The following is a 27,961-nucleotide window of genomic DNA, read 5'->3' on the forward strand; positions in this document are numbered from 1 at the left end:
AAATTCACGCAAAAAGGAAGCAAACGACGACCCAACCGCCCACAAGGCAGCGGGGGTGTTGCCGATACGAGTATCTTCGTCGGGTTTTGACGTTCTGGTTGGTGTTGAATTCCGCCCGTTCGACAACCCTTCTGGACGATTTGTGAACTTCTTGGGCGGCAAGCGCGATCATGGTGAGGTACCGATAGCTACTGCTGGACGAGAATTCTCCGAGGAAGTCGGGGGAATAATTCCGATGAAGGACATCCACCAACTCTTGCGGAAAGAACGAAGCCGGGAGATATGGGTTCCGTTCGCCAAGTATATGCTGTATGTTTGTTACTCGGACAAGCATCGTGTAGACTCACTGCCTGGAGAATATGCCAAACGCAAGAGGAATGGGTCGTTAGGTGGTGATGCCGAGCATGAGTGTCTTATCTGGGTTCCTTGGCTTACTCTGGTATTTGCGGTCCAAAACTCACCAACTAACCCAGCTATTCAAACTTCGCGGGGTGAAGTTTCGCTCTCTTCAATGCTAAAGCGGTTTGTTAAGGAGTTCGGGGGTATTACGGGACAATGCATAGAAGAGTTGGGCACGGGCACCGTGGTTCGGGAAGAACGCGCTCGTATTAACCGACTGAAGTCGATGAACGATGAAGAGTTGATTTCGAGTATGACACAACAGGACTGGAAGTTACGTTTGACAAGTCCACCGGTTCCCCCTCCCCCTCCGATTGAACTGTTGAAGCCTCATGAACTAGACTACAAGTCTACCGTTAGCGGTTTACCCCCTCATCTGTCTGCCAACATTGTTAGTGTTCGTCGAGTACTGGCATCAGCACGTATTGGAGACTACAACAGTCATATTCAGCTCTTGCATACTCTGAAAGCATCCGTCAACGAAGCAGAACCCTTATATCACGGCACCCCGGAACGTTGGCGTTCTACCGCTATCGCACTGAATGGATTCGATCTGGACATCCAACTTGTTGGCCGCTCTGTTGGAAATGGGGTGTATACTTCAACAGATGTGGAATTTGCTCACCGTTATTCGGGGGAAGCCGGCTCTATCCTTTGTCTACGTGGAGCTATCATCAGCAATTGTCAAAATCCGGGGGAAAACACGATTTTGCCTGGCGACCCCGTTCGAGTATTCCCAAATCCGAAGTGTGTGCTGCCACGATTCATCATTGACTTCGCAGCAACTGATACTCAGGACACCCTGGAGATGCAGCGCCAAAGTGCAAATGAGGAGTACGAATTGGTCATTGAGAAGCGTAAAGCCATGGAAGCCTCGATAAAGGATCAAGAAGCTGAATTCTCACGGAATATGGCGAAACGCCTGCGGAATGCGCTTGCCGTCTACACTAAAAGCTTCGAGCGATTCAGCAAGTGTTTTTCACAAAAGCAAACCTCGCTACTTGAAACAAAAGGGCTCAGTGAATCACCTTCTGCCCGTAACTTTCTTATCGAGAGACAACACTTTGGAATGTGTTTACCCATGTACGAAGTCAAGCCTAAGGTTGTTGAGGTTCTCGAGCGCAACCAAGTGGTTATTATTATGGCGGATACAGGATCAGGCAAAAGCACACAATTGCCGCAGATCATTTTAGACAGCATTCTACCCCCTGGCGAATCACGCCGAATTGCTGTCCTCCAGCCACGTCGACTGAACGCCATATCGCTCTCACAACGCGTCGCTGAAGAGCGCGGCCTTCCACCAGGACATGAAGTTGGCTACACGATTGGCCGAGGTGAGAGCAATATCACAAGTACGACAAGGATTGAATTCATGACGCACGGACTTTTCGTACAAATTGCACGAAATTGCGACCAGCTGCTCTCCAAATACTGTGCAGTGATAGTTGACGAAGCGCACGAGTGCTCAGTGGACGTGGATTTATCCCTTGCGCTTCTAAAGCGCACACTCAAGCAGCTACGAGCAAAAACGGATGGGCCGTTCTTTAAAGTAGTTGTGGCAAGTGCGACTATCACAAGTGAGGCGCGCCATTTCCGTGAGTACCTTGACCCATCGAAGAAAAAATCTTCCGTGTTTCAAGTACAAGGTCGAACGTTTCCGGTGTATGTTGAACACCGTCCTGTTGTTGAGTTAGACCCTCAAAAGATCGGTACTGCTGGCGTGAATAAAGTACTCACGTCTGCTGCTATTCAAACAGCCATGGATATTCTCAGGACTACAGAAACGGGCAATATTATCGTGTTTTTGGCAAGTGAAGGCAGTATCAACGATGCTCTCGAAGTCGCTCGACAAGACCTTTTGGTTTCATCAGGCGTTGAAGAGACCACGGATTCTACTCTAGGCTCACAACGCTCGTCTTCGTTCTCGTTTCGAATGGTTGTTGGCCTGCACGAAGAAGACAAACTTAAGACTGGTATCTCTGCAATTCTGGAACAATGGACAAAACCAAACAAGCAAACCCGCAAAAAGAAATTGCCCGAAAAGACAATTACGGCAAGTATTGTCGGCTTTCATGGCAAGGTCACCCGCGCTGAACGAGATCAAGTGTTGAACCCCCCACCTGATAGACGCTTTGTTATTTTCTCAACGAACGTGGCGGAGACTGGTGTCACGCTTCCAAATATTCGCTACGTGATTGACACAGGACTTGAGCGTCGAGTGCAGTGGAACTCATCTGTTGATGTCAATGAAATGATTACCCAGCCAATTACAATGTCTTCTATGAAGCAGCGAACAGGACGCGCAGGGCGGACAGCCTCTGGAATTTGCATTCGCCTTTTCCCAGACTCGGAAGAAGCCGGTACCGCGGACCAGGAAAGTAATAGAAAGCACCCTGGAAGTCGAGAAGTGGAACCAGGGATGCAGAACGCCATGATCTACAAGGTCGTTCTTTTGGGCAAGCACATGAAGCAGAAATTGAACGAGGAACTGGAGCTTTTGGGCCCGATTGATCCGAATACGCTTACACGGGCAGAGGAGAGACTGCATGAATTGAATGCCCTTGATGACGAAGGCAGGCTTACTCCCGAAGGTGACGCACTTCTCTCGCTGGGGGTCGATTTACGCCTTGGTCGCTTTTTAATTGCGTGCAGTCACTTTGGTTGTCTTGTCACTGGGGCAAAACTCGTATCTTTGCTAATGGCATCAGACGGAGCCGAGCGCTTGCTTCCGGATAGAAGGTGCTTGGATCGTACAGATTCAATCAAGAATTATATTGATGAGTCTGGTGACCACATCACACTCCTAAACTTGGCGGGGGGATTTGACGAAGCTCAAGAGCGTGGCAAGGGCTTAACATGGTGTCAAGACCACGATTTGGAAGCTGATGTATTTGTCGATGCCGAGACGTCGCGCGAGTATTTGCTGAAAAAACTTGATGGCCTCAAGTTTAATATCATCGATGACAAAGAGATAATCGAGCAAAACGGGGGCATCGAATCAAGCATTCGGCGTGCTTTGTGTGCCGCGTACTTTGATCATCTTGCGACTCCTCGGGCTGGCGGAACACCGAAAGCCGGGTTTTCTCGAATTCTTGACGCCGCCAAAAAACAGGGAATACTAGACGTGATGGTTGCTTTTACTAAAAAAACGCAGCCTACTGGTGACCCTGATGGTGATGATAACGAAAGTGATGATGGTTCCAACTCCCAAGAGCCTGTCGTAAAAGCTAGTAGACGCACGACTCTGTGGTTGGAGAGTGTGTCTTCGAGTGAAGCTTCAGCGTCGAAGCTGGTTGTCTTCGGGTCGCAAATGCTGACGGATGGGTCAAAAGGTGCCGAACCAACTGTGCAACTGATTTCGTACGTGACAGAGGATGAAGTTTCATCCGGTGCTGCGGATTGGTGCCGTGTAGTAGATCTAAAGAAGCTGTTGAGCTCATCTGCACGTGACACGATGCGTATCCAAGTGAATCCAGGTGTTCGTAGCTTCATACTGGCTGATCGCGGGCGTTGGCTGAAACAACTCAAGCGCAAGTTCCCCTCAGTATTTGCCACAGTGGAGAAAAATGAGGTTGTGATTACTTGCCCTCGCCGAATTTATGGGCTCGTTGAGCTCCACGTAAAGAAACTGCTACGCAATATTGAGCCAGAATCGGTCACGCTGCAACTACCGGAGCACGTTAACATGGGCAAAATCATAGGAAAGGGTGGTCGACTGGCAAAACAACTCGAAGAAAACATCCAGGAGCTGCTGTCTAGTGAACGCTGCGGTGCTGGTCACTTGCATGTCAGCAGAGGTCAGGTCATTAAAATCAACAGTCAGGCGCGCGAAATCGTTGTGACGCTGGAAGGTGCGTCAAAGGCCTTGATGTCTGTCATCGTCGGCCGAATTCAGTCTCTGGTTGTGGAGACGCATGGAGACAATATGCTGCCCCTAGTCACGAAGGTTCGCGGTGAGCCTACGCAACAGTTGCAGCAATGCCCTCGACTCGCGCAGTTGATGAATAAGGTACCTCCAACGAGTTGGGCGACTCGAGACGATATTATGCTTCAGCTTGCGCACGCACTGGTGTGGCATTGCAACGCCAGCATTTATGGCGGGTTCCTTCGAGACTGGGTCGTTCGTGGTGAGAGCGCTAATGATATCGACGTGCGTCTTTCGCCACCCAAAGTTACAGTTGCTTCTGTCGAAGACGCACTCGGACAGTTCCTCTCTGGATCTCCTGGCGCAATTCAGCACCGAGTCACAGTCGTTCGACGAGGACAAAAGGGGTCGGCATTTGTACTGACATTCAGTGCTGCCAACATAACGCCTATCGACGTTGATCTCGTCGATCCATCTACGCTCCTGAAGAAGATGCATCCTGGTGTCGACTGCGACGCGGGGAACCTGCTACTGAATCGGAAGCAAGCCTTGTGCAAGAAAGTCAACGGGGCCGGAGGCTCATTGTGCGCTGCGCTGGAGAACGTACTCAAAAAGCAGTTTGTCTTCTACTACGCATTGGATACGAATGATGCATACCACAACAGCGAAGCCCTCCGTCGACTTCAGAAGTATCTCGGTCGCAACTGGACGTGTCTGTCCGCCGTGCCGGTAAGCGTCTTACGCCAGCTAACTAGCAGCGAGCGAAGCTTCATTAGGCCGCAGAGTGCGTAAGTCATGTGCCGGACGCTCGATCGAGAATGGGCATCTTCCAGGCGCTCAAACATACTGTACGTGGCTTTCCGGTCAGTCTCCGCGAAAGCCAAATCAAGCACAAACTACATGTAGTCTTTTGAGCACTTCAAAAAAGGATTACATTAATGTTTAGGAAGCGCGCTTCCTGGAGTATGTGCTACCTACCGCACATCTACTGGGGGGTGTTGTTGGCCTTGTAGACAGCGTCCTTCTCCAGATCATTCTGCTTGGCGACCGAGCTGAACGACTCGCGGGTGAAGTCGTCGGCGCCGTGGAGCTTCTGGTAGAAGTCGGTGTCCATCTCGTCGAAACCCTGCTCGTTGTCGAACATGCAGAACCACGTGAGCGGGATCGACACGAGCGTGATGGCGGCGAAGGTGTAGAAGGCGCCGTCGTAGCCGAAGCTCTCATTCTCGACCCAGATGGAGAAGCCGAACGAACCGATGGCGGCACCGGCCTTACCGGCGGCGGCGGAAATGCCGTGGCACGTGGAGCGGATCGGCGTGGGGAACATCTCCGTGGGCATGACGAACGTCGACATGTTGGGGCCGAAGTTGGAGAAGAAGAGCGCGAGGCCGTAGAGGATGATGAAGAGCACGGCCTCGCCCTTGATGTCCTCCCAGAAGATGGCGAGCACCAGGAACAGCACCGTCATGACGGCGAAGCCCTGCAGCTGGATGACCTTGCGGCCGAGGCGGTTGATGAAGTACACGGCGACGTAGTAGCCAGGCAGCGCCATGAGCGCCACGAAGGCGTTCTGCGTGGTCACCACCTGCAGCGAGGCGTTGTGCACGCCCACGACGGACAGGATGCTGGCCGAGAAGAGGTTCTGGGCGTAGAAGACGATGTCGAAGAGGAACCACGTGCCGGCCGTACCGAGCAGACTGATGCCGTAGTGGCGGATGATGAAGGTAAGACGAGCGCGCGAGGCCGTGGGGTTGGCGTGGGCAGCCGCCTGACGACGCTCCTCCGCAGCCTTGTAGGCGTCGGTCTCCTCAGCGGTGATACGCCAGTAGCAGACAATGCAGGCCGGGATGACACCGATGCCGAAGAGCAGGCGCCACACCGTCTCGAGGCGAGACTCGGCGTTCTGGTCCTTGTCGCCGTTGGCGAGGGCCTCGATGATCAGGTTGCCCAGGATGGCGGCGGTCAGCGAACCAACACCCTGCAGGGAGAACGTGAGAGCCACGCGCTGGTTGCGGTCGGCCACGGACGTGGCGTCCTCAGCAGTAGAAGAAGCAGCGAGCGGGTACTCGCCACCGATACCGATGCCGAGGATGAAGCGAGCCGCCACCAGGAACCACAGCGTGCCCGAGGGCGAGCCACCGTAGGCGACCGTGCAGAGGATGCCGCCGACGATCAGCAGCGCGCACGTGGCGATCATGTTGACACGGCGACCGAAGACGTCGCCCAGGAAGCCGAAGGCCAGCTGGCCCACCACGGCGCCGATGAGGGCCGCGGCGGACACCCACGACTTCATGCTGGACGTGTACACGTCCTTGCCGTACTGCTCCGTGAGCACGACGTTGACGACGTTCATGACGAACAGGTCGTAGGCATCGTTGAAGAAGCCGAGGCCTCGCACCAGGAACTTGTTCATCTTTTCTTCGCTCGGGTCGCGGGGGGAGGGCGGGGCTTGCGAGGTGTCGAGCAAAATGAGGAATGAGCCGAGACGTGCTGCCAAGCTTTACGACCGACAGCAGTCCCTGCGGATACCGTGGTGGTTGGCCGCGGAGGCTCGCCTAGCACCTGATTAGTAAAAGCGGTGGAGAAAAAGAACCCCGTACATGTTGCAGTGGTTGTAGTGGTGCAGAGACCACGGCCGGCTGACGGGTAGCCGGGCCTGCCTCACCCTGAGATTCGCCAAGGCAGAGCAGCATTAGCAGCGCCGGCAGATCACACGACGCGAATCTGAAAGATTCCGCGTGGCACTCGATCGCTCCACGTGCAATGTGAACAGACCGGACGGGCATGGCGAAAACCAGGCCTGAATCTGTTGGGCTCTCGCTCGGATTAAAATGTGCTTGACCGGGATTAATGCGGCACCGCGGATTCTGTGGCCGCCGCTCGTCGATGGGGAAGCCTTGGTGTGCGGTGCAGTTGGGTCGGCGAGGTGGGGCGTCACATGGGGAGTCAAATTGCTGCTAATGCTTGTTACATTGTCCACGCAAAGGCTCTCGACGCTCGCTGTTGCGGCTTCACCATTCCCCTATTCGCCTGACTATCCGCACTCGGTCTTGCGGGCCCAAAAAGCCGGAGTTGGCCGTCGCTATTATGTTTTCGCTCGAGTTTGAGGCTACAGTTCAGTGTACCATAAGCATTATGATACATGTACTGTACCATAACTTACAATTTTGCTGGCATTACCGGGGGTGCGGTGTACAGTAGTTCGACTATTTGTTCGTGCTGGGCGTGTTGGCCTTCATCAAACACCGAGATGTCGTGCAATTTTCGGAACCCGCAATTCGGAATCCGCGATGGTATTGTCAAGGCCCTTACGCCCACCTCAGTGAGGTGGGCGTAGCGGATGAGCTCGCCATGAGCACAAGCACAACGGGCATCGTCTCAATGTCCGGTTCGGCGCCAGGATTCAGCCCAGGACGCAGAGATTCTCCTGCGTTCGCCATGCAGGCTTCGAGAAGCCCCGAGCGCCAGCAAAAATCTTTGAGATTCGCCCCCATCGATCCAGGCCTCTCCCTTGAACCGTATTAAACGGCCAGAGATCGTGCAAAATGGACAGGAACGTGGACCTCGTGACCAGAGACGGAGCTCGCTGACCGTGATTAAAATTGTCCCGCCGGTGCCGGTGCACTTCGGAGCTGTGGAGCCTACGTCTGGGCTGTCCTGAAAGAGTTTTACAGTTAAAAGCACGAAGCGTGCGACGTTAGACTCGTGACAATTGACATCGGCCGAAGGCGTGTATGGCCTGAAGTAGTCCATGCTTCAAAATGTGCGGACGTGCTTTCACGCGAAGATAGCCTTTGCTAATGAGAAGGTTTTGACATTGGTGCTGACGTTCACACTCTGTCTTGGTCAGGATGTGCCAGTGCTCGAGTTCGACTTCAAGCCTAGAGAAACGATCCTCGCGATTGAGTCGGTGTACAGTATTCATGTTGGTACATGTATTTAAAAAAAATGTTTAAAACAATCTTCATTTTAATGATACATAAAAAACACAAATTTCAAATCAGTTTAAGGAGTCTGACTGTGGGCTCTTTAATTTAATATGAACTCTTTACTTTCACGCAGCATTAGAGAGTTTTTGCAAGTTTTCCTTTCCCTTCCCAGATAGTCTCTCAGGTGTGGCTATGGGAGATCAAAACCACTTTTCGCGTTTTCCCAGTCCCAGCAAATCACCTTATTAAATAGCATGTCATGCTTTATAGAAGGCTCAAGCTGAGCTCCTTGCTTCCAGTCACTCCTGAACAAGTGAAGATGACGGCGGACGAGATTCTTCTGCTGTGCGCTCTACTCGAGGACACAGGATGCAGTGACGCCATGGTTCTTATGGTTGCAGCTCTCTATCGCCCGCCCGTCGAGCGCCCTGTCGTGCCTAACATCCGCTTCTGCATCACTGCTACGACGGATGTGGACGCCGAGTTCGACTTTCGTTTCGACGTGGCGGGCATATTGCAGCTGTCTTCGCTGTTCGAGCTGCCCGAGTGGGTGATGACGAAGCATCGTGACTGTGTGCATAAGACGGAAGCTCTCTGCATTCTACTGCACCGCCTCAGCTACCCCAAGCGACTAGCGGACATGCGCAAGACATTCGGACGGTCAGAGGGCGCGCTCAGTCGTATTGTTCTGCACATGGGTAAGGTTATATTGCTGTATGATGTGGGGAGCTGGCGATTTAATCTAACACTCTACTAGTTGAAGTGTTGTTCGATAGATATGAAGAAACAATTTACTTTCACAAGCATATAATTCAAAGTCGTATTGCTATCTACGCCGATGCTATCAACCAGAAAGGTGCTCCAATGACCAACATCTTTGGTTTCATTGACGGAACGAAGAACGCAATTTGCCGTCCATCACCACGCGCCGGAAGCAACGAAAACCTGCAGCGCCAAGTGTATTCGGGACACAAGCGTGTTCACTGTCTCAATTACCAGTGCATTACGACACCAGACGGACTGGCGCTTCATTATTGGGGTCCTATTGAAGGGCGACGCCACGATGTCACCTTGCTGCGCGAGAGCAAGCTGCTGGACTATTTCGAGCAGAACCAAGATATTTTTGGTGGGTATGCTGTATACGGTGATCTGGCCTACGGTATATCCCGGTATATTGTATCCGGTTTTCGTGGTGCAAGTACGTCAACTAGGGAAAAGGCATTCAACAGTGCAATGAGTTCTGTGCGTGAGAGTGTCGAGTGGTCGTTCGGTAGACTGAAGACGCTCTGGGCGTTCATCGACTTCAAAAAGTCGAACAAGATTAGACTAAGTCCAGTGGGGAAGTACGTCATGATCTCAATGCTCATGACAAACTGTCATTGCTGCTACTACAAGGGGAATCAAATTAGCTCGTTCTTTGCGTTAGCACCTCCCTCGTTGCAAGTATATTTAGCCGTGGCTTAGATAACCGTGCAATAAACACAACTGCTGCTCCCTACTTGCTCTGCATCGCGGTCATCATGCGTTGCGTGAACACATCTGTAACGGGGTTACACGTACAAGTGGCTGCAAGCCACTTGTGAATTTAACAGATAGGTTATCTGTTAAACGTTTTGGATACTTCCTCACATTGGTGTAAGACACACCGATGGATACATTGAAGTGGACCACCACAGTGAGTGGTCCACACCTACCCAAAGATCCTATTGGTAGAAAGCAGCATCTTTCTACCAATCAGAGGCATGCATATTAGCGGGGCTCTGACAGCCAGCCGCTGCCAACCCTTTCATAGATGATAAACAGTTTTTAGCATATTTTAGAGGAAGATCAATTTACAAACAATACAGTTCTCATTTTACCTTAAACTAGCTACTTGGAGTCTTGTCTAAGTTAACTTATATTTGTGTATTCAAATATAATTAACCTAAGTAATTACTAAGTACTTACGCTTCCTCATACACGTTGCGCAACGTGTAAGCTAAAGTAGTGAGTCAAGTTAGACCCACTACACCTGGTAGCACTTTGTAGTCCGTCCAACGACCGACTGCTTGACGTTCGTACGCGGTGTACGAACGCGGAGCCGAGAACCACATGAGCACGGAGGTGCCCATGGAGAGCTCCAACACGCTTGCAACGCATGTTGCACGCGCTGACTGCCCCCACCTGTCTGACCCAGAATGGGAGGCCCTCCAACGACTGTCAACAGTCATTGGAGAAGCGGCGATAGCCACGATGCTGCGTACGCTATCGCCGACGGAGCAACATCGTGTTGCTCTGGGCTTCATCATGAAGGAGCAGCGTGATGCTGATTCCTCAGTGACGACGTCGTCAGGGACGACACCGCGTGCTCAACCATTAAAGTTGAGCGTAAGCAATTACGTGGGAAGAGAGGGTGAGCCTCTCCTCCGATGGCTTGTCGAACTCGACACAGCCATAGCGGTTCGACGCATCGTCGACCCGCTGTCGAAGGTCGCGTTCGCCATGTCCTGCCTTGGCGGACGCGCAAGGAGTTGGGCGTATGGACGCCGACTCTCCGATCCTACGTGCTTCAGCACGTACGAAGTGTTCAAAGAGGAGCTCAAACAAGCGTTTGAGCCCCCGCAAAACGAGTTCCGGTCGAGGGCGGAGTTCCTCGACCTTCAGCAGGGTAAGCATGACGTCCATGCTTACGCGCAGCGCGCACGATATTTGGTATCAAATATCGTGACTAACCCGATTGACGAGGCGACCAAGGTCATCATGTTCATGAAGGGGCTTAGAGATGGGCCCGTGAAGACCTATCTCTTCCGAGAGTACCCGAGTACTCTTGAAGCTGCGATCACTCTTGCCATGCAAGAAGAGTTTAGCCTGCGGCAGGCTAAACTGCATGTGAACGTGCCGAGGCCGCAACCGCGCCCGGTAGCGAGGCCGGGAGGTCCAGAACCAATGGACCTCTCGAATGCAACAACTGCTGGTTACCAGCAGCAGGGAGGTAGCGTGCGATGCTTCCGTTGCGGAAGGATCGGTCACTTTGCACGGGAGTGCACAGCTCCCATGCCCCCTGGAGGTGGCCGTCGTGGCGATGCTAGGCATCGCCGCGGACCAACAAAAAACGCGAACATCCAGTAGGCGCGGGGCGCCCTACTGGTAATGCAGTCGCGCGTGCCGACATCGGGCACGCGACACTGAGGACTGCAGCCCCCAGTGAGACTAGCTCTCACTGCAAGAAACAAGATGACAGGCCGAACCTAGTCGTCTTGAAGGTTTACTCGAAGAGAGCGAGTGACTCTCTTCGAGCTTTGGTAGATTCAGGCGCGTCGAACAACTTTGTTCGACTACGAAGCCTGTCGAGACTTGACTTCGAGGAGGTAGATACACCTCGAAGTCTTCTGGAGGTACGACTGGCAACAGGTGCCATCGTAAAGACCGAGAAGCGCGTCGTGAACGTGCGCTTCTCGTACAAACAACGAGTGTTTGTCGAACACTTTATCGTCCTGGACCTGGACGATAAGTTCGACGTAGTAATGGGCATGCCGTGGCTTGCACGGCATGATCCGGTGATAGACTGGAAGAAGCGCACGCTCGTGCGCTTCGGACGCGACAGCGGAACAGAGAGCGATGGCCCTGTTACCGCGGCTCACCAGTCGAGGCACCGCTTTATGCTGCTGTCCCGGAGTGTCCAAGAAGTGCGCGAGGGCGCGCACAAGTAAGACCCACGTCGGCAATGCTGCCGACGTCGGAAGAAAAAGATGTGTTGGTTCCGGGAACCAACACCCACGTTCAAGCGTGTAAGGGACAGTCCCTGACCCGAAGTGGTCAGGTCGACAACGACGCGTCGGCTCCGGGAGCCGATGCACCCTCGGTCATGAGGGGCTCCGCCAATGAATGGCGTCGAGGTGACGAAGGCGTGTCAACTCCGGGAGTTGACGCTGCAAACAGTGCGGACGGTTGCAAACGTACCGCACTGACGCAATTTGCATGCTGTCGTGCAGCCGGGCTGCACGACGAAGCGCCATGCGATCAAGCCGGGCTTGATATCGCGCGCCCGCAGACAGGGTCTGCCGGCGAAGGGACACGTTACCGTGCAGCCGGGCTGCACGCAGGAAAATGCGGTCAAGCCGGGCTTGATACCGCGCGCCCGCGGACAGGGTCCGCCGGCGAACAACTGTCCACGGCCGGGCCTGGACCAGAAGAACAACTGTGCGGAGCCGGGCTCCGCACAACAAGAAGACGGCGCAAGCGGAAAACGCTGCGCAAGTCTCGGTCCGGGACCGAGACGCAACAAGAGCAGTCTGCTGGGCAGACTGCGGCGGTGACGCCGAATGTCAAGACGCTTAGCGTCTTGACGCGCACCGATACTGGATTCCAGTATCGTGGTATGGAACTCGCTAGTCCTCCGACGACGGCGTCGGAGTTGACTTCGCTTCCAGCCATGAGCTGGAAGCGCTTCACGCGCGACTTGCACGATGGACGCATCGAGTAAGTCTGCGTTCTTTCAGATAGCGAAAGAACGGCGAGCGAGAGCGAAGAGCTGAGGCAGCTCTTCCTGGGAAGTACCACTGAGAGTGAAGACACTCTCAGTGCGAAGACGAAGCGAGAGCGCTTCGAGGAACAAGGTTGGGACTCGCTGAAGTCGAGTCCCTATTACGAATTGTTGAGGGAGTACGAAGACGTACTCCCGGAAGAGATTCCTGCGGAGCTTCCGCAGGATAAGGGCATTCAGCACGAGATTGATCTCGTGCCGGGCACAAAGTATTGTGTCACGCGGGAGTGGCCACTGCCGCGAGAGCAAGTAAAAGCGATCGACGACTTCTTTGACAGTCGTCGCAATGCAGGACAAGTGCGGGGGTCAAAGTCCCCGCACAGTGCTCCGACGTTCTGTGTCAAGAAGCCACAGGGCGGATGGCGCATTGTTCATGCATATAATAAGCTAAACAATGCGACGATACCGGCGCAGACGCCGATACCACAAAAAGATGTCATCATCGATTTGATGGCCGGGAGCACCGTTTACAGTGCTCTCGACTTACGAGACGGATTTTATCAAATCCTAATGCGTGAGAGCGATATCCCTCTCACGGCAGTGAGCACGCCAAGCGGCATGCTCTGGGAATGGCTAGTAATGCCACAGGGGCTTAAGAATGCCCCTGCGACTTTCAACAGGTGCGTGACGCACTTGTTGCGCTCGGTGCGCGACTTCGCGCCGAGCTACTTCGATGATGTGTTCATCCACAGCCGAGCTGTGGACGGGAAAACCGACATTGAGATGCACAAGGTGCATCTCCGGAAGCTACTTGAGCTTATGCGAAAGCATAAGCTCTACGCGAACCTGAAGAAGTGCATCTTCGGGGCGTGCGAGATACCCGTCCTCGGGTGTCTCGTAGGGAAGAATGGTGTTCGCCCTGACCCGGAAAAGGTCAGAGTGATCAATGAATGGCCAACGCCTTCAAGTGTCAAGGAACTGAGGCAGTTCCTTGGCTTGGCCACGTACTTGTGCAAGTACGTGGAGGACTATGCGGGCAAGATCCGCCCGCTGTCACAGCTTCTTAAGAAAGAAGCTGTGTGGAATTGGAAACCCGATTGCCAAAAGGCATTCGATGCAGTCAAGCGGGGCTTGACTGAGGCGCCGATCTTGGCAGTGGCTGACCAAGATCGCCCATTTCACGTAGTGTGTGACGCATCCGATTTCGCGATCGGATGCGCGTTGATGCAGCACGATCACGAGGGCCGTGATCGTGTCGTCTACTACCAATCGCGTCAGCTGAAGCCAGCTGAGCGCAACTATCCGGTACATGACAAGGAACTCCTTGCCATGAAATACGCACTCGCAAAGTTCCGAGTGTATTTGCTTGGAAGTAGACCGTTTGTGGTCTACACCGACCATGCTTCACTGCGTACCGCAGTGAAGTCGCCACACATTTCACAAAGAATGGCGATATGGCTCTCATTCTTTGCGGAGTATAACTTCTGGGTCGAATACAAACCCCGAAGATTGAACGTGGTGGCCGACGCGTTATCACGTCGGCCGGACTATGCAGAAGCTGTTGACGTCAATGCCATTGACGCCATGCGATCGAGCAAACCCACATCATCTCTGTTGGATGATGTGAAGGCCGCGTACGCGCACGACGCGGACGCGAAACTCTTGCTGGCCTATGGTACAGCGCCTTCTGACAAGTCCCGTCAGAAGCTGCCCAAGCACCTTCGAGCGCGTGCACACCGCTTTCGTGTGCACGACGGACTACTGCTTTACAATGCAGTCGACGACAACGCGGATCGCGTTGTCGTGCCAAATGACCATGACCTGCGACTCAGGATCATGTACGAGTATCACGATGCCCCGACTGCGGGACATCTCGGACGTGAGAAGACATACGTCCTTCTCACGCGCGACTTCTACTGGCACCACCAGTATAAGTGGGTGCGCAAGTACATCCGTGCTTGCGAGGTATGCCAACGCGTGAAGCCTGCGCCATTCGCGCAGGCTCCACTGCAATCACTACCGACTCCGTCGGAGTGTTGGAAGTCCATGTCTTTGGACTTCATCTTTGGTCTTCCCCCGGATAGCGGAGGGAACACCGGTGTTGTGGTCTTCGTCGACCGTTTCAGCAAGATGGTACATCTTGCTGCGGTGCCAGCAGAGGTGACCGCGAAGCAGACGGCCCGTCTGCTCGTCGACATGGTGTTCAAACACCATGGCATGCCGTCCGACATCGTGTCGGACAGAGACCCGCGCTTCACAGCGCACCTGTGGCAAGAAGTGTTTACACTTCTTGGGAGCCAGCTTTCCATGTCGACTGCGGATCATCCGCAGACGGACGGTCAAACCGAGCGCGTGAATCGCGTGCTCGTCGATATGTTGAAGAGCTACGCTCACTCGTTCCAATACTGGAGCGAGTGCTTATCGATGGCAGTGTTTGCCATCAACAACTCAGTGCATGCCTCGACCGGGCATACACCGTTCTACGTGAATGCCATGCGACATCCACGCCTACCGAGTTTACTCGGAGTGATGGCTCCCACTTTAAGTGGGGGAGGATCTACGACTGCAATACAGCAGCCGCAGAAAACCGCCGACACTTGCACAGTGTCAGCTGCAACAATGGACAAACCACATGAGTCTGCGCAGGGCGCAGACTCCCCCAACAACAAGGCCAACGACCACGGGTCTGCGCAGGGCGCAGACACCGCAAAGAACCACGCAGAGGCCGGGCCTCTAGCGGAGAGCGAGCTGAATGACTTCAGCTCGGATGCAATCAGTTTCATCGCCAAAAGACTAGCCGTAATTCGGTTTGTCCAAGAAACAATAGCAGCTTCTGTTGATCAACAGAAGCTGAACGCAGACAATGCGGGCAGAAGCAACACAAATGAATTTAAAGTTGGTTCATTAGTTTTGTTAGCTACACAAAACCTGCCTAGACATGCAGTTTCGGATTTCGGAGCAAGCAAGCTTGCTCCGCGCTTCATCGGGCCGTTCACTGTGTTGGCACGGCACGGCAACGCATACACGCTAGACATACCGTCTAGCATGCGCCTCCATCCGACCTTTTACGTCGGACGGCTGAAGCCATACCGGCAGCACGAGCCATCTAGCTCGGCTGACCTGAAGCCTCGGCAGGAGCCGAGGCAGAAGCGGAGGACTTGGCCTCGGCGACGAGCAACCTCTCCTCCAGCGCGCGGACGCGCTGGAGCAACCTTCATCTGGGTCCCCAGCTCGACCTGGATATTCGAGGCGGTCTGCGAGACCGCCGCGACTTAATTCTGGTTCGCCAGCTCCTGCTTCAGAGCGGCGAACTCAGCGCCTACAGACGCTCCACGACGGCCACCCGGTCGTGGAGAGGCGCATACTGATCAGCCCGGGGCTGATCATACCCGGGCGTGTTCCCACCCCGCCACCGCCGCTCCGTGACGCCCGCGGCTCAACCCGCTGGATTGTTGAGCGGATTGTTGACCATAGTATCCCGAAAACGAACCCTCAAGGGGTTCGTTTTCGTATTCATGGAGAGGATTTCCTCCCCATCGAGATACATAGAGCCGCGGAACGTCTTGCTGGAGGACGTTCCGGAAATGGTGAGGGCGTACGAAGAGCAGTACGCGCTGGCGCAGCGGAAGTAACACGAGCGCTGCGATCATCGCTAGCGCCCGAACCCTGACGTGCTAAGAACTTAGCACGGAGCTCTTGAGACTCTCGGGCACACGGAACGACGTGTACCCGTTCAGGTCGCGGTCGCTCAAGCGGACCGCGCCTGGAAAGCACTTCGTGCACTGAAAGCCCTCGGGCACAGCGCACGGCACATTTGCCTCCTCAGCAGCAACATGAAGTTGCTCCAGCTTTCCACGCTTCGAGTACGTCTCGAAGCGATCACGCCCTGCTTAATCCGATCACGGTAAGCACTCGGCCTCTTGTTGAAGTTTTCAACAAAGGCATTCCAGCTTGACAAAGTGCCTGCCATTCGGGCACTTTGCTGCGAGAAGAGGTCTTCTTGCTTTGAAACCATCGGAGCTCATGAAAGAGTCCGATGTAGTAATCGCGCCTTTGATGCGTTTCCGCATCAAAGTGCAGCTCGGCAACCACAGCGTCATCTTTGATGGCGCTGCATACGTACAGCGGCACCTCATTCGGAGGTACCGAGTTCCCAAACCGGTCCGCGATCTCGGACGCGGACGGCATCCATGGATCGCGCGCTGCAGGCGCAGCGCGCGAGAACCTGAGCTTTAACATCACGCGCTGCAGCAGCAGCGCGCGGAGTACTGAGAGCACCAGCGGAAGCGAGTGGGGTATCGCTCTCAGTACGCGAACGCCTCGAACTCGAAGCGTCCGATTCGTCCCCCTTCACGCGGGCGAACGTTCTTGGCGTGAGGGTCGAGCGATTCGCTCGACACTGAGTCTTTACGCTTTGAGGGCGAGTCCTCCTCGCCCTCCATGTCTTCATCGTCGTCGTCGAAGTCGACGACGTCGCCGTACTTCGCCTTCTGGCGTTCGAAGTAGTCGTCGATGGAGAGATGACTCCCCACCGACTTTGCGAACTTCTTCTGAGGCGCGCTCATCGTTGAATGAGCGCGGGTTTCTTCTCCAAACGCGGAGAATTGACGAATGGTCAATTCCAAAAGATTGACGTGCGGGGACCCCGCGCGTCTAACCATAAGGGGGGGATGGTGTAACGGGGTTACACGTACAATTGGCTGCAAGCCACTTGTGAATTTAACAGATAGGTTATCTGTTAAACGTTTTGGATACTTCCTCACATTGGTGTAAGACACACCGATGGATACATTGAAGTGGACCACCACAGTGAGTGGTCCACACATACCCAAAGATCCTATTGGTAGAAAGCAGCATCTTTCTACCAATCAGAGGCATGCATATTAGCGGGGCTCTGACAGCCAGCCGCTGCCAACCCTTTCATAGATGATAAACAGTTTTTAGCATATTTTAGAGGAAGATCAATTTACAAACAATACAGTTCTCACCATGCGCTCGTTTTCGTCGGTGCGTAAACGAGCTTGCTCTGCGCGGTCCTCAGCTCTCTCACGAGCGCGATCCAGACGTTCTTCGGCTCGTTCTTCTTTGCGAGCTGCTATGTCACGCTCCTTCATCTCCATCATGGCCATAGTAAGTTGGGCGAGGCGAACATGCTTCTTCTGTGGGGATCCGGCTTCGCCAGCGGCCGAAGATTGCTCCAGTCGCTCCATGGCTACCCGGCGAGCCACAAGCGACGCTGCCTCGTCTCGCTCGCGCTTCTTCTGTTCGTTTTGATTTTTGCATTCTTGCTCCTGTTTAGTATCATCGAGGAGCTCTACAAGCTCATCAAGCAGCTGGTCTCTCTCCGTGACCTCCTCCGCCACGCCAGACAGTAGCTCCGCCTCCTTCATCGCCTCTCGGTGAGTTTGAACAAGCTGGTTCATGCGTGACTGTGCGTTCTTGCCACTTAGCTTACTGCGCGAAAAGGCCGGCGAGGCTACGAGCGTTGCAGCAAGACTGTCCCAGTGCTGCATGACCTTGCCCCGTGGCTTAGCAAAAGGCCGGTCAAGCAGCACTTGGCGAAGCAGAGCGACATCGTCTTCTTCGCTGTAGTTCTTACGGCGTGGTGGGGCTGTCGAGCGAGGTGGCTCGGTGGCAGGCTTCGAAGCCACAGTCGTTGCAGCCATGAGGTCGTGTGGGAGGCGGCAACTCTGGGAATGGGAAGGCTCCCACAGATTTCCGAATTCTGTGGGTGGCGGAGGGGGTTTCCCATAGAGGTGCCCTTTTTGTGTTTACTTTGCTGTGGGAATGGCAATGGGAGCCGCAGCGAAAACTCTCTATTGTGGTGAGTGCTAGTTCCTATGCATCCTTGAATAGCGTTAAGGCTTGGATTGCCTTCGTTAACGCAATGCCAAACTCTGCGTAACTAGTACTTAGGTACTCACGGCATACCTAGCGACAATTCGGTACATCCGATATTTATCTTGGCCTAGATAGAGGTCGGATGATTGCCGGGCATTGGTGCGTGAAGTTCTTGGGCAGGGGATCCATGGGGGGGGGGGGGGGGGGGGGGCAAAATCGAGCGTCCGATCCTTCCTCCCCTTCAAGACGATCTCTGTTCTCCTCACTGTTAGTCTCCGTTGAACGACACTTCTGCTGAGTGAGAGTTTGCACCCTCGCAGCTGCGGTGCCCGTTAACGCATTCATACCACCTCTCGCAGGCTGTGAATCGCAGCCTCTCCTCACGGGAACATTTTTGAGCAGCCTCCTATCTTCCTCCTTTGCTCCTCCGTGCCTCCTCTTCAATGTCATATTGGCCACCCCAACGGGAAGTACCCCACGACTCAGCCGCCATACCAGGGAATCGTGTCGGTCAAGAGGATAAACTACTCGCCATACTTCCGGCACCTTGTGATGCTGCTGTAGCCAAACGGCAAGAATAGTGCAATCGCGGCTGACTCGTCGGCACGCTAAGAAGAATTCAACATCACGAAGATATGAGGCGGTTGCTAATACTGGTTGCGCGAGTCGCCTCCTGTGTCGTGAGTAAGCCTGACGCGGGAGTACTTTGCAGCTAACCAGATCCGATTGAACGTTAAACAGCGTGGGAAACGGTGGGAGGGAGATCGCAAATGTAACGTTAGTTAGTACGGGTCTGGCGGTGGTCTCGTCCAAGTTGTGCGAGGCCAGCTCAGGATGCGTCGGTTGGACCCGTGACGCCCGGATACCCGCTTTCACTCCCTCCGACTGAGACTCGTAACTTGAGCCTGAAACGTAGGTAACTTAGTTGTAGTTAGCCAACATGCGTGTGTCTAAGACTTCCTGCTGATCATTAAACTCTGACGGAACATACGATGTCGTGCTCTTGGTGAACGATCTAACGAAGCAACGAACCAAACTTACAGCGACACATTTGGGGTCGCAGCAGATTTGTAGCCGATCTCCTTGTCCGCTTCAGCACCCTTTGACGCAAACGAGTCACGCGTGAATTCGTCCTCACCGTGGAGCTTGCGGTAGAACTCAGCATCCATCTCCTCAATCGGAACGTTGTTGTCGAACACGCAGAACCACGTCAACGGGATCGACACGAACGCAATGGCGCAGAACGTGTAGAAAGCACCGTCGTAGCCGAAGCTCTCGTTCGACACCCAAATCGAGAAACCGAACGAACCGATGGCAGCACCAGCCTTGCCACAAGCAGCCGAAATTCCGTGGCAGGTCGAACGGATCGGGGTCGGGTACATCTCGGTCGGCAGCACGAACGTGGCCGTGTTGGGACCGAAGTTGGCGAAGAAGAGCGTCAGGCCGTACAGGATGATGAACAGAATCTTCTGGTCCTGTAGGTCGTCCCAGAAGATAGCCAGGATGAGGCAAAGCACACCCATGAAGAAGAAACCCTGCAGCGCCATCTTCTTGCGACCGAGGCGGTTGATGAAGTAGATGGCCACATAGTAACCAGGAAGCGCCAGCAACGCCACAAAAGCATTCATAGTCGTCACCTGTTGCAGCGACGAGTTCTTGACGCCAATCACCGACAAAATACTGGCGGAGAACAGGTTCTGCGCGTAGTAGATGATGTCGAAGAGAAACCACGTTCCGGCCGTGCCGAGCAGGTTGACCCAGTAGTGACGAAGAATAAACGAAAGACGGGCCTTCTTCTGAGCGCCGACGCGGGTGACACCGTTAGAGCGTTCCTGGATGGCCTGGAAGGCTTCGGTCTCTTCAGCGGTGATACGGTAGTAGCAGATCACAGCAGCGGGGATGCAACCGATGGCAAACAGCAGACGCCACACCGTCTCCAGGCGAGAGTCGCTGTTCTCACCCGACTTGCCATCGGCCAAGGCCTCGACAAGCAGGTTACCGAGAAGGGCAGCAACCACCTGACCCACTCCCTGCAGCGAAAAGGTCGTAGCGACACGAGTGTTACGCTCCGCCGACGTCGTCGAGTCTTCAGCAGACGACGAAGCGGCGAGCGGGTACTCGCCACCAATACCGATTCCCAAAATGATACGGGCCACCACCAAAAACCACAGCGTCGAGCTACCACTGCCGCCGTACGCAACGGTACACAGAATGCTGCCAACAATCAGGAGCACACACGTAGCGATCATGTTCACTCGACGACCGAAAACGTCGCCCAGGAAGCCGAACAGCAGCTGACCGATGACAGCACCGATGATAGCGGCGGCGGACACCCACGATTTCACGTACGACGTGTACACGTGCTTGCCGTACTGCTCGGTGAGCACGACGTTGATGATGTTCATGACGAAGAGGTCGTAGGCATCGTTGAAGAAGCCGAGGCCTCGGACGAGATACTTGTTCATGGCTGGTTAGCTGGCTTGGCTTGAGTTGACTTGCGAGGACGTTGGTCGGGTGGGCTGGAGCCGGCGAAATGCAGAATGGACCGATCTGAAGTCTCGGACTGGGCGAGCATTGATGGAAACACTTTGATAGTCCTGTTGTCATCACTGAGAAGGGGAGAGGGCATGCATGATAGGGTCAAAAGGGTCCGTGTGGACGCAAGGATTTCATCACTGTGTACAGGTGTGCCCCCTGGCAGCGAAACCAGAGCCTCCAAAGCAGAAATGGGACGCGTCCCCTATATCGCTTGCGGAGACCATCAGCTCATATACTGTACAAATGGGATTCGTAGTGAAGACATTTTGCATCTACCGGGAATCTTTTGCGTGATACCTACACCTCCACTCAGTGCGTGTACGAACACATGTGTACATGTACTGAGAGTCTCCCTCAGTGTAAGCAATACTTGTACTCCTTGTTGCAGGTTCATGAAAATACTTAAATTGAAAATATAATTATTTACGTTCAAAACACTATTGTGAAAATTGAAATTTAGAGCAATTATCCATGTGAGGAATGAATGAATTGCCATAATTGGTAATTATTTCGAAATAAGCACGGTACCATGAGAATATGGCCACCATGATGGTAACTACGCGCTTCTGGCAGGCGCTCTCGGGCATTTGCACGTCCCTAGCGGGTCTTTTCTTCGCCCCCAAGCCGACACAGACTTGCCGGAGAAGACTGTAACACATTGCGTTACACTAATTGAGAATAATCGAAATAATATTTTATACTAAGTATTAAACAATAATGCCTAAAATTGCAACCATGTCTTTTACTATGGTACACTGTACCACACGGGTTAGGTGTGACGTTTCGTAGCCGTTGGTGGGCAGGTCATTGGCGATTGACACGGCGCTGCGGACTCGGACGGCTGCGTGTGCGAGGCGATGGCGGGCAAGAAGCGCAAGCAGGGCGGCCACTCGAGGGCTCGCAAGAAAGCCAAGGCGCCCAAGACTTCAACCGCGGAGGAGCGGGTCGAATCGGCGCCGCAGGAGCCGCAGGAGGCCAATGTGAACACTGAGTCGGAGGTTCCGGAGGCGTCCGCGCTGCTGTCGGCCGAGCTGCTGGCCGAAATGGGCGGCGAAGGCGCCGGCGGGGCGCTGGTGCTGCCCGGCCGCCGCGAGAAGAAGCCGAGGGCCGAGCAGCTGCCCGAGGAGCTGCTGCAGCAGGCGCAGCACCTGAGCAAGAGCAAGCGCAAGAAGCTGGAGGCGCTCGCGGCGCGCAAAGTCAAGGAGGCGCGACGCGCCGAGCTGTACAAGTCGCTGGAGCAGCAGCAGCTCTCGCAGGAGCAGCTGCGGCTCATGTACAGCACATCGCAGATGGGCCACAAGGAGACGCTGCGCGAGCGGCTCAAGCGCTCGCTGAACCGCCAGAAGGCGGGCATCGAGCTGTCGGAGGACGCCCGCAGCGAGCTGCTGAAGAAGAAGGACCGGAGTGAGGAACAGGAAGAAGACGAGGAGCTGGAGGAAGACGACGAGGAGCCCATGGAGGAGGAGGCCAAGCCGGCTAAGAGCAAGAAGAAGACGACGGTGCAGCCCAAACAGGAGACGGAGGCGACTGCTGCTGGTGGAGAGGAGAAGGCTGAGGAGGAGAAGGCTGCGGCTGCAGGCGGCAAGAAGAAGCGCAGGAAGAAAAAGCAGGCGGTGATCGGCCGCTCGGTGCCGATGCTGCCGACGCAGGAGGACGCGCCTGAGAGCGGTGCTGATGATGCAGCTTCGATCGTGGCTGTCCAGCAGACGGCAGCCGAAGAGGAGGACCCCGAGGAGGCAGCCAAGCGTGCGAGCTCGCAGAGCGCTGCCATGACGAAGCTCGAGGCGCTGCGTAAGAAGAACGAGGAGAAGCGCCGGTTGAAAGCGCTTGCTGCTGCACAGTCGAAGACGACTGCTTCCCCTGCTCCGAAGCAAGAAGAGGAACCGGCAGTTGACCCGGCAGATGTGTACGTGCCGAAGCCGATCGTGATGAAGACCGTGGAAGAGATGCGCGAGCTGAGCAAGAAGACGAAGCTGTCGTACAAGACGACGCTGGTGACGTTGTCTCGCAAGCCAGAAATTCAGATGGCGCGTATGCAGCTCCCCGTGTGCAGCTCCGAGCAGGAAATCATGGAGGCCATCACTGAGAACGATGTGATCATCCTTTGCGGTGAGACGGGTAGTGGTAAGACCACTCAGGTGCCGCAGTTCCTGTATGAAGCTGGCTATGGCCACCCAGACCACCCGTCCAACAGTGGACGCATCGGTGTTACCCAACCGCGACGTGTTGCTGCTGTTTCTACCGCCAAGCGCGTTGCTGAAGAGCTGAACGTGCCGTTTGGTGCACCCAAGGGCCATGTCGGCTACCAGATTCGTTACGATGCTGAGCACGTGAGTGAACACACACGCATCAAGTTCATGACGGATGGTATCCTGCTGAAAGAGATCCAACAGGACTTTTTGTTGCGTCAATACTCCATCCTCCTGCTCGATGAAGCTCACGAACGCAACGTCAACACGGATATCCTTATCGGTCTGTTGTCTCGCATCGCCCCGTTGCGAGCTCAGATGTCACGAGAGGAGGAAGAAGCGTATCAATTGCTGTCGGAAGAGGAGAAGAAGACTGCGGAGAAACCCATCAAGCCCCTGAAGCTTGTGATTATGTCTGCTACGTTGCGCGTGGAGGATTTCACGCAGAACCATCGGCTGTTTCCGACTCCACCCCCCGTGCTTCGTGTGGATGCGCGCCAGTACCCGGTGTCTGTGCATTTCAACAAGCGCACGGAGCTGGATAACTACGTGGATGAGGCCTACAAGAAGGTGATCAAAATCCACAAGAAGCTGCCTGAGGGTGGAGTGCTGGTATTCCTCACAGGCCAACGTGAAATTCTTCAGTTGTGCCGTAAGCTCTCGCGTGCCTACTCTGTCGCAGCAAGAAACAAGAAGGCTGCGGCGCTCAAAAGCAGTCGGGCGTTCCGCGCGCAACGCCGGCAGTCCACACCGGAGCAAACGGCTAGCAGCAAAGATCACATTCTTCGTGAGCACGATGACATTGAAGAAGAAGCTGACTTGGAGGACGCCCAGGTGTACGGCAACGAAGTCGATGACGAGGATGCTGCGTACGACCTAGAGGATGAAGAACGCAGCTCTGACAAGGAGGACGATGAAGATGAAGACATGGACGAAGATTTGGCGGTGCCATACTTGCATGTACTCCCGCTATACTCGCTGCTTCCCAACGATGAACAGATGAAGGTTTTTGATGCACCACCAGAGAACCACCGACTGGTTGTCGTTGCTACGAACGTGGCTGAGACTTCGCTGACCATCCCCGGTATCAAGTACGTCGTCGATGCCGGACGTACGAAGGAACGTGTCTTCGATCTGGCAAACGGAATCTCGTCTTTCGAGGTCCAGTGGATCTCCAAGGCTAGTGCTGACCAACGCGCAGGTCGTGCAGGCCGCACAGGCCCTGGCCACTGTTACCGTTTGTACTCGTCCGCAGTGTACGATACTGAATTCAAGAAGTTCTCATCTCCAGAGATTCTATGCCAACCCATCGACGATTTGGTGCTTCAGATGAAGGCCATGGGTATTCACAATGTCCTGCAGTTTCCATTCCCGACGCCACCAGACCGTCAAGCCGTGAAGAACGCTCTTGCAACGTTAGTGAATCTTGGGGCTGTCTCTGCGGGTGCTGACGAGTCAATCACGGGGCTTGGCCGCTCTCTTGTGAAGTTCCCGGTGGCGGCACGCTTCGCCAAGATGCTGCTACTGGCGCAAAAGCTTAACCTGGTCGAGTACACGATCGCCATTGTGGCTGGTCTTTCGGGCCACTCACCTTTCATTCACGCTCTTGACCGTCGCGAAAAGGAGAAGGGTGCTGAAGATGACGAGGGTGACGACGAAAAGAAAAGCGAGTTGGAGGAGATGGAGAAGGAGTGGCGCGAGGCCGAAGAGATGCGTAAGCACGCGCAGTGGATTGACCAAGAGAGTGACGTCCTGAGTCTGCTGCGTGCCGCTGGTGCGTATGCGTACACGGGTGGCAGCAGTCAGTTCTGCAAGGACAACCACCTGCACGAGAAGACTATGCAGAACATGCTGAAGCTGCGCCAGCAACTGACGCGGATTGTGAACAAGCTGTACCCGGAAGAGGAAGGCTTCACTGCGATCGAGCTCAAGCCGAAGATGCCGCCTCCTGACCTCGAGACGCAGGTTGTCTTGCGACAGATCGTGGCTGCTGGTTTCCTGGACCAAGTGGCAAAGCGAGTGCCGGCTGGAACAATCACGGAGGGCACGAAGATTGAGCGTAACTGCGCGTACATCGCTGCAACGGGTAATGTCAAGGAGCCTGTGTACATCCACCCGCACTCGTCCGTGTTCACGCCGAACCCGACCAAGCTGCCGCAATTCGTCGTGTACCAGCACATCATGCGCACGACGCGTGCGTACATGAAGATGGTGACAGCAATTGATTCTGAGTGGCTCGCGGGCATTGGCAAGAACACGCCGTTGTGCAAGTATGCGCCACCGCTTACGGAGCCCGCCCCATTCTACCACCCAGAGCTGGACGAGGTGCAGTGCTATGCAAAGGCGCAGTACGGCATTCACCAGTGGTCGCTGCCCGCGATGCGTATCGCGTATCCCGAGCAGGACGCGTCAGACGCGAAGGAAGGTCTCGCTGGTAAGTACCGGTGGTTCGCCAAGTTCCTGCTGGACGGCCAGGTTATCACTAGTCTGCTCCCGTTCTCGGCCGCGCTGAAGGAGCCCAGCCACACGCTCATCCGCAAGAAGTTTGATAAGAAGATTCAGCTGCTGGTCGCCAAGCTGCAGCAGCATCGCGTGGCATCCCGCCGCGCACTCGTCGCCAAATGGAGCAAGTCCGACGGTAAACTCTTCCTCAAGGCGGAATTGCAGAGCTGGATCAAGGACACCCACCAGGCCGCGTTCAGCCAGGCATGGGGCTCATTAGTCAAGGCTGCCGTGCAGCAGGAAAAGAAGAGGAAGGCACCGTCAAGCTAGAGCTGCTTAGGTAGATAGTGTCAATAGAATAACAACCTTCAAACAGACGAACAACTTGAAGCTGACCTTTTCTTCGGAGCTGGGGACACCGCTGACTGAGGGAATACGCGTAGAAACCTGAAAACGTTGTAGGGGGCTCAGTTGATGGCCAAATTTGATACAATTCCTGCGTTGCATGTGAAGGATATTCGGTCGATTGCGTCGATGTCATCGCAAGACAAAAGAAGTTGGGTAGACTTGACAACAACCCATTCTAACTTCGGCAATTTTCAAGGTACAAAAACGACTTCAGTTGAAGAAGAATAGTACATGTATCAAATAATAAGATAGTAAGCTCTGCGTGCTGCTTTACGCTGCTGCCTCCTTCCCGTTCTGAACCCTGTCGTCGTCGACCTCCGTGGGGGCCAGGCCACCGTGAACCGAGTCATCTTTCTCCCAGAGAGCTGCGTTCCCCGGCACCTTAATACCAAAAGTGGCGACCGCGGCGGCCGCTACGAAGATGCTCAGGTATTTGAACGATGTCGCGTGGTTACCAATACCTTTGAACATCAGACTCCAGCAAAGTGCGCCGACATTGCCGCCAGCCCCTACAAACCCGGACGTAGCCCCCGTGAACGATGGCAACACGTACGGAACGATACCATAGGTACTGCCGGTGCAGGCCTGCACGAAAATGCCGAAGAAAACCAGGAGAGGGATGCTGGCGGACAGGTTCGTGGTCGTGCTGTACAAGTACAAGAAGACGGCTTGGCCAGCAAATGCGAGGAACTGGACAGCGATTCGGCCTTTCATACCACAGCGGCGGTTGCTTACGTCAGAGAAATACCCGCCAAGTGCGCGAGCAAACAAGCACATCAAGCCAAAGAGGGATGAAATGAGAGTGGCGCGACTTTGAGTCAGACGACGACACTCGCTCGGGTCTGTTAGAGGATCGCAGTCCGAGTACGTGAAGTCCTCGTAGTAGTGCTCTGTGAGAACGTTGTGCACCTGGAGTTCGACGCCGAAGGAGCAGGCATACTGGAATGCTAAAATCCAAGTGACGGGCAATTTGGCAACATGCACGAGTCCCTGTTTCAAGTCGACAGCAGGTTTCGTCGCGGCAATGTCGATAGTGTTGTTCTTCCTGAGGTCCTTGTATTGTCCTTGGGGGCAGTCGTCTGAATTGAAGTAGAGCGCGACGCCGGTGACCACCATGAAGAAGGCCGGGAACAGAATGGCAACACGCCACCCCATGTTGTCCGACAGAGCGCCGCCCGTGGTGACCAAGTTGAAAAGCTGCGGCGTGATCAGTGTCGTAGCTCCAGCACCGAGGTTGCCCCAACCAGCGGCGAGGGCGTTTGCAGTCCCGACCACTTCTTTGGAGAACATGGTCGAGGTCCAGTAGGTTGTCGCGATGAACGAGCAGCCGACCAGACCGATGAAGAACCGAGCGAGCATCAGTCCTGTATAGTTCGTCACGAGCGCGGCTGAAGCCACGGGGATGGCGCCAACGACTAACAGTACCGCCTGGACGGTTCGCGAGCCGTAGCGATCGCACAAGGGCCCACCCACGGCGCGGCCGAGAATGGTGCTCGCCACTGACACGATGTTGGAATTGGAGACCTGGTCGGCCGTCAGCCCGAGCTGCTTCTTGATGGTAGGCATCAGTGGAGGGATGGAGAACCAGCCGAAGAAGGCAAAGAAGAAGGACAGCCAGGCGTAGTGGAACGCCCTCATGTGGGGGCGAGCCACGCTCAGCAGCTTGATCTCCGTGGCCTTGTCGCCTTGCAGCGGGTCCGTTCGGATGGGGAACGTTGTTCGCCGTTGATGAGCATTAGCTTCGCCAACTTGTAGAGACACCTGAGCGTAGTAGGGCTCCTCCGAGGACGCACAAATTCCACGAGGGGATACCTCTAGGCACTGATCCATCATTTGTAGAGAGCGCATGGTCCTCAAGGTAGAATTGCGAATGAACGATTGTGCGACA

At 54.6% G+C, this 27,961-nt stretch overlaps 5 protein-coding genes across 7 annotated transcripts; 1 reads left to right on the forward strand and 4 right to left on the reverse strand.

Annotated features, from left to right (window-relative positions):
- Nucleotides 1-5,234: 5,234 nt before the first annotated feature.
- Nucleotides 5,235-6,677, reverse strand: IUM83_02876 (putative inorganic phosphate transporter; the record flags this gene model as incomplete). The annotated part of the gene is made up of 2 exons (XM_067926831.1): nucleotides 5,235-5,238; nucleotides 5,356-6,677. 2 exons carry the CDS (start codon nucleotides 6,675-6,677, stop codon nucleotides 5,235-5,237), a joined length of 1,326 nt encoding a protein of 441 aa, XP_067784047.1.
- Nucleotides 6,678-17,616: 10,939 nt separating this feature from the next.
- IUM83_02877 (uncharacterized protein) lies at nucleotides 17,617-18,321 on the reverse strand (the record flags this gene model as incomplete). Its single annotated transcript, XM_067926832.1, has 1 exon — nucleotides 17,617-18,321. The coding sequence occupies one exon, from the start codon at nucleotides 18,319-18,321 to the stop codon at nucleotides 17,617-17,619; it is 705 nt and encodes a 234-aa protein (XP_067784040.1).
- Nucleotides 18,322-19,446: 1,125 nt separating this feature from the next.
- On the reverse strand, nucleotides 19,447-20,961 carry IUM83_02878 (putative inorganic phosphate transporter; the record flags this gene model as incomplete). 2 transcript variants are annotated; one of them, XM_067926833.1, is made up of 2 exons in its annotated part: nucleotides 19,447-19,452; nucleotides 19,546-20,961. In XM_067926833.1, the coding sequence occupies 2 exons, from the start codon at nucleotides 20,959-20,961 to the stop codon at nucleotides 19,447-19,449; spliced, it is 1,422 nt and encodes a 473-aa protein (XP_067784379.1). The 2 variants fall into 2 exon arrangements, with proteins under 2 accessions (XP_067784379.1, XP_067784380.1); XM_067926834.1 differs by lacking the exon at nucleotides 19,447-19,452 and having other exon boundaries at nucleotides 19,534-20,961.
- A 930-nt stretch (nucleotides 20,962-21,891) lies between these two features.
- Nucleotides 21,892-25,995, forward strand: IUM83_02879 (ATP-dependent RNA helicase; the record flags this gene model as incomplete). 2 transcript variants are annotated; one of them, XM_067926835.1, is made up of 3 exons in its annotated part: nucleotides 21,892-22,394; nucleotides 22,613-22,647; nucleotides 22,718-25,995. In XM_067926835.1, the coding sequence occupies 3 exons, from the start codon at nucleotides 21,892-21,894 to the stop codon at nucleotides 25,993-25,995; spliced, it is 3,816 nt and encodes a 1,271-aa protein (XP_067784041.1). The 2 variants fall into 2 exon arrangements, with proteins under 2 accessions (XP_067784041.1, XP_067784042.1); XM_067926836.1 differs by having other exon boundaries at nucleotides 21,892-25,995.
- A 529-nt stretch (nucleotides 25,996-26,524) lies between these two features.
- Nucleotides 26,525-27,921, reverse strand: IUM83_02880 (Sporangia induced Major Facilitator Superfamily (MFS); the record flags this gene model as incomplete). Its single annotated transcript, XM_067926837.1, has 2 exons — nucleotides 26,525-26,534; nucleotides 26,627-27,921. The coding sequence occupies 2 exons, from the start codon at nucleotides 27,919-27,921 to the stop codon at nucleotides 26,525-26,527; spliced, it is 1,305 nt and encodes a 434-aa protein (XP_067784164.1).
- Between the last annotated feature and the right edge of the window lie 40 nt (nucleotides 27,922-27,961).

The sequence above is a fragment of the Phytophthora cinnamomi genome (assembly GCF_018691715.1).
Source record: "Phytophthora cinnamomi strain GKB4 chromosome Unknown Contig92, whole genome shotgun sequence".
Lineage (NCBI taxonomy): Eukaryota > Oomycota > Peronosporomycetes > Peronosporales > Peronosporaceae > Phytophthora > Phytophthora cinnamomi.